The sequence below is a fragment of the Psittacula echo genome (genome assembly GCF_963264785.1).
Source record: "Psittacula echo genome assembly, chromosome: 3".
Lineage (NCBI taxonomy): Eukaryota > Metazoa > Chordata > Aves > Psittaciformes > Psittacidae > Psittacula > Psittacula echo.
Window position 1 is genome coordinate 105,151,988 of NC_137736.1, and position 6,000 is coordinate 105,157,987.

At 40.1% G+C, this 6,000-nt stretch overlaps 1 protein-coding gene across 3 annotated transcripts in view; it reads right to left on the reverse strand.

The window, feature by feature from the left end:
* The window catches only part of BRCA2 (BRCA2 DNA repair associated), a 37,173-nt gene extending 31,805 nt beyond the window's left edge, over positions 1 to 5,368 (reverse strand). For all 3 annotated transcript variants that reach the window (XM_080613397.1, XM_080613396.1, XM_080613399.1), the window contains exons 1-5: positions 5,262 to 5,368; positions 4,205 to 4,311; positions 3,333 to 3,578; positions 888 to 996; positions 40 to 92 (exon numbers count right to left, since the gene is read on the reverse strand). In XM_080613397.1, coding sequence (XP_080469523.1) covers positions 40 to 92; positions 888 to 996; positions 3,333 to 3,578; positions 4,205 to 4,283 — 487 coding nt within the window. In that variant the 5' untranslated portion in view covers positions 4,284 to 4,311; positions 5,262 to 5,368. The remainder of the gene's footprint in view (positions 1 to 39; positions 93 to 887; positions 997 to 3,332; positions 3,579 to 4,204; positions 4,312 to 5,261) is intronic.
* Between the last annotated feature and the right edge of the window lie 632 nt (positions 5,369 to 6,000).

A 6,000-nucleotide genomic window follows, 5' to 3' on the forward strand; every position in this document is an offset into this window, starting at 1 on the left:
TTAGATATATTTTAAAACCAAAAAAGCGAAAATACAAACCAGGAATATTATTTCTCTGTGGTGTTCTGTAAGTATTTCTTAAAATAGCTGGACTGCAAAAGAAAACCAAATATTAATTTAACTTCTCAATTTCTGAAAATAGGTAAATATTTTAGACATTACATACATTACCACTTCCACCCATGGCTAAAAAAAAAAAAAAAAAAAAAATGTAAATTTTTCCTAACTGGCAGTCAGTATTTTAAACCTTACTATAAGCTTATTACGAACAGCAAAATGCTTCTTTTCTGATATATGTTAATTTTCAGAGATTATTTGTCTGGCAAATATAAATATGATAGATTTCAGTATAACCATGCATTTGTTAATACGCTGTAGGAAACTACAGAAATTGGCTTAATTAATTTAAATAATTAAACTATTCTTATAATCAACATGAGTACTTTGATTGGATTTATCTTAAATACACACATTTAAATTTACACATTTAAATGTAGAAAATCAAGCTATTACTAAAAAAACCTCAGTAAATACTGTTAAGTGGCTTTACAAATTACTACTTGAGAAGCACATGATACATCACTGCTCCTCTTTCTTGCACCGGATCTTGAGGATTTGGAAAGCTGAAATAATATCAACAAATGCCATATGACAGCTGTGAAGGAGTAGAAAAATAAAAAGGAAGAACACCTGAAAGCACAGAAATTTTCAAAATTAGCTCTAGTTTCGTTTTCAGTTTACTTAGAAGCCTGTAGGTGTCAAATACACCAGACATACAAGATTATTCACTGCTCTGAAAAAGTCTACCAGTCAAATATGGTGGGTTTAACATTGATTTTGAGTAAAATCCCTTTTATTTTATATTTGTGTTGGCATACTTAGCATACCTAGCTGCAAGGAAGTTGTGACAGGTACCAGGAGGAGAAGCAAGTATTTCATTTTCTTGATCTATTACTTTTTTTCTTGTGATACTTGGGCTTGTCAAATTCTCTCTGCCTGCAACACAGGATGTAGTAAGAACACAGCTTTGCAAAACTACAGGCAACAGTTTCAGTTTTGAGTTCAGAGACAAGCTTAAAAAAAAAAAAAAAAGCAACTTCTAATTCTTAGTTAAAAATGAAGCAAAATCCCCAAGCCCCAACACTTTCTCCTCTGGTGTTTTGAGCATGTTCAAATTCCATATCCAAAAAATGCTAAACACATTTCAAATGCACAGCCAAAAAAAACCTCATTATGTCACTTTATTCACCTGATACATGTGAATAAATATATACATACATGCTTCAGTACATTTTCTTAATCTTATTCAAGTCACATATTTCATGTCAGCTTTAATATAGTGTATTGCGCCCTTCTTGTCACTGCAGAAGTTATTCTTAGGAGAAACTCAATACATGCAAACATGCATTTGCACAAACTTTCCCTCACATTTACTTAAGCCATTGATTTGAATAAGCATCATAAAGCAAAAATTATGTCAGGAACTGTTAGTGGAGGCACTGTCACTGCTAGCAGTAGCTGTTTCTATGCTAAGCATCTCCAGGCAAAAGTGAGTGTGCCCACCAAAGCAGCAGAAGCCTCTGAACGGTGAGCCTCTCACATGAACAAGCCACTACTCAGAAGAATTCGTACTCAAATTTCCAAACTTCCATAACAGAAATTACACCTAGCTTTCTGCATTTCTCTCTGCTTCTGAGTTCAAGCCCATATGCACAGCATGACTGCATCTCAGTGCCATACCAAGGTGAAATCCAAAAGCTTCTGGTTTTCACAAGGGGAAAACCTATACACACAAGCTACTTGGCTCTAACCAAGAAAACCCCAAGAAAAGATCTGAGGCCAGCCACAGGTAAACTTCATCTTCCCTTCCTTAGGGAAGTATATGCAAATGTCCACATGCACAGACACATAGCAAAAATAACCATTTTGAAAAGAAGAATCATAGGATTCCATGCTATCAAGAATTTACAAGGGACTTAACACTGTAGGAGTCCAAATAATTGTAAGAAACATGTCCTCAGCTGAGAATAAGTTGAGCAGCAGATCAGCAGTTAACTTCAGAAAAACAAACAGGGTAACAATATTCTCTGGAAGCAATATTATAAAGTATATTTGAATAGTAGCACAGTTCTAGACCTTTAGGTCCCAAGAACAATTTTGGTAATAAAGTTGTGTTTGTCTATAACCTGTTTAGAAAAGCTTATCTAAAGCTTATCTTATTGTAGGGAGGGCATAGACATGGCTGACATACAAATCGGATATTACAGGAATGGGGTTAGATATTCTTCCATAGAAAAGATTCTTATATATGATCTATAATTCATTCTCCTTAGAAAAGAATCTTCCTTCTGTCCAAGGAGAATAACTATGGCTTTCAGGTACATCAAAAAGGGCCAGTAACATGCACTTTATTTCCAAATCCCAAGCACCTCATGAAAGTAATGAGAAGTACCTCATAAAGCCGTAAAATTCTTTTTTCAAATGGAAAAGTGTGATTTCTTTCCATGACTTCAGAGTTTTACTAGTTCAAAGAGCTCAGTGCTTCTAAATCTTTCTAAAATAGGTGAAGGTGTGCTCCACAGATCACCCCATACTTCAGCGTGATAAGCATTATACTCTCTTACAAAGATTTTCAGAGATTTTGCATAGAACAAAAATCACACAGCTAAAAAGAAATAAAAATAAAATCACTCTGATTCTCAGTCAACAGATTACACTAATAAGCACACATCTCCTTATATTAACAGTATTCAGGGCATGTAGTTAAAGAACAAAGGGTAATGGTTTTAAACTGAGATTTAGATCAGATACTAGGAAGTAGTTCTTTACTGTGAGAGTGGTGAAGCACTGGAGCAGTTGCCCAGAGAAACTGTAGCTGCTCCATCCCTGGCAGTGTTCAAGGTCAGGTTGGATGGGGCTTTGAGCAACCCGGTCTAGTGGAAGGTGTCCCTGCATATGGCAAGGGGGTTGGAACTAGGTGACCTTTAAGGTACCTTCCAAACCATTCTGTGGTTCTATTAGGACCACAACAATCTCTCTTCTACAGGGAACTTTGCATATACAGTACCAGTTTAATGTAAGGCTGAATGAGTTGTCAAGGTTAATTCTGTGTTTTTATAGGTGGTCTTCAGAAGCATACTATAATATATATATATTATATATATAGTATATATATATATAAGTATTTCAGTCACACAATTTCTGCAGCAGTATTATCTGTTACATTAACAGTAGTCAGCTACAACAACAAAAGATAAAAAATCTCTTGCTATGGAGGGCACAAACCACCATTAAGTGTCACTTTAAAAAATAAACAAATAAAAATTACTTACTTGCTTCTATTTTTTTCTGATCCACTTCCTTTCCAGGAGAAGAATAAGGTGGCAATATTTGTTCTTTAAAAATCAGAGGAGTTGATACCAGCTGACTGTATGTAGAGGGTTTCGCCCTTGGTGTTTTAAAAGATGTTTGATCAAGCCAGCCAAGGGGACCATCAAGTTCTCCTAACAATTTAGGCTCATACGGGGGTGCTTCTGCGCTGAGTTCTTCAAACCAGTTGAGACTGACAGGTCCTAAGTCTATGAAGAAAAACATATAGCAAACTATGTGAAAAGGAAAAAAGAATCATCCACACAGGATATGAAAATACATCAGCATTTAAATGCTAGCAGCAAATTGCACTGCTTCTTCTGTCACACTTCTGTTTGTTTCTAGATAGCTTTGAGCTCTGATACCCACAAGATATAAAAGAATGACTACCCAAATTCTCCCACCATTAACAAAACAAATCAAAGAGCAGATAAATACCCATTTTGTTTAAAACCAAAGGTATACTTGTGGCTTTTAGTTTATATCTTATTTTAGTTAAACTGTCAAGTTAAGGTTCCTTTTAACATTAATAAATCATACTACTAGAGGCGCATTTGGCAAAAGACTAAACCTAGTCTGCATGTGGGTACATAAGGAGGAAACAGCTTAAAAGCAAGTACAAATAAAAAAGTTACTGAGCACACATTATGAAAAAGAGCTTCAAAGAAAAATATAAAGAGATATATAAAAAAGCAGGTATTAGCAAATACAGATTTGGGGCAAGAAGAACAGCTAACAAGTTGCAAAATGCTTTTCTATGGAACATACAGCAGATTAAATACCAATGCCCAGAAAGTAACCCTAATAAAAATTATTTCCTGTAGAAAAACCGTACCTGATTCACTGCAATGTGCCTTAAATATTTCAAAGAAAGTCAGTCTCTCCACAGGTTTGCAAGCCGTTGTGTTATCCATAACGTTACTGGAAATGTTGTGGAAAAACCTGAGAAGAAATGAGAAAAGACTTTCACACAGTGCTATTCTAATGTCGTGGGACTGCAAGCCTTAAGCCTGGTTTCCTATGTTAGTAGGTGTGTCATAACCCAGCCTGTTTAGCTTTAAGACTGTGATGCGTGTGCTCAAACACTGCAATGAGACAAACATGGTATGTAAACAACAGTCCAGGAGAGCATAAGGCATCATACCAGAGATAATAAAAACACTGAGCAAATACAGGACAAAACCGAGATGGAATGGGCAGAACACTCTTGAGGTATTTTACTAAAAAATGAAAAATCCACACTATTAAATATTAGGATACAATATATACTAATATGTATAAACTGCTACAACCATTACAACTTATGTGCCAAGAATGTGATTTAAAGATGCTTTCAAGGGGAGGAGGCAGTGTCAATTTCACAGTTCTACTAAAAACCAGGTACAAGATTGTCATAGAAACTTCCCTGCTTATTTTAAGACGTGCATTGTTTCCACAGCAAAATCAGATTCCCCCGCGATAGCTGTTTTACACACACTGCCTCACCAAAACGATGAGAGTGACAGGCACTTAAAGAAGGGGAAAGTACTATCCTGAAGCAAATCAAGTAATGCAAAACTGCCTCAGAAGTACATTTTAGAAGCCGAAGTGCCCTGTCCACGCTGCTTCCCGTCACGGACGGCTCCTGCTGGGCACCCACCACACGCGGGGCGCTGCCTGTGCAGCCGCCACCGCGTCACCCCGCAGCGCCGAGGGGCCTCACAGGGCGACACCCCTCTTCCCCCCCACACACGGGACCCCCGGCGGGAGGTAACCGCAAACGCCTCGCAGGCCGTGAGGAAGGCGGCAGCGGGAAGGACCTGCCGGCGGGCCTGGATTCGCAGAGACAACCCGCAGCCCGAGCAGGAGCAGGCCCTGGGCAGCGCGGGCAGAGCCACCCGCGGGCCGTTTACCTCCGTCCGGCCCCTCGGGCGGCGCGGCTGCATCGCCTCACGCGCAAGACAGGCGACCTTACTCCGCAGTACCAACGGCACGCGCAGCACCACCACAACCCTGCCGGACTCCCGCTCAAAGCTCGGCGCCACCACGCACCCGCGCGCCTGCGCACTGCACGCACCCGCGTTCCCACTTGCCCCGGCCGTCCCGTCATGGGAAGGGGGTGGTGTCATGGCGATCCCGCGAGCCTTGTGTGAGGCGGGGCAGCTGTGGCGGAGGGATTGTGGGGTCGCTCGTAAGTGGTCTCCCTCCGAGCGCGCTGTGTCACAATACGGACAGGGAGCGTGCCGAGCCAAGGGACACACGTCCCTATAGATGTGAGCGATGAAGTATCGCATCCAAGGGACACACGTCCCTATAGATGTGAGCGATGAAGTATCGCATCCAAGGGACACATCCATCCTCCTGCTTAACAGCGGTTAACACCAGCGTCGCAGAAAAAGGCTCCAGGAGCCCTGTAGTGAGATGTACTACTGTGATGGAGTGTCACTGCTGTGGAAATCTTGACCTCATATGCTGAGGTGGCTTATTAGGTTGATACTACAATGATGATATTACAATAAAGAGAATATTATTATCTTCCATGTACATGGCCATTCTTGTTTTGACTCTTGATAAATTCTTGGCCTCAGCAATGAGTCCATAAAATAACTTGAAGTTGGGTGGAATGCTCATATGTCACCTACTTCAGGGTCT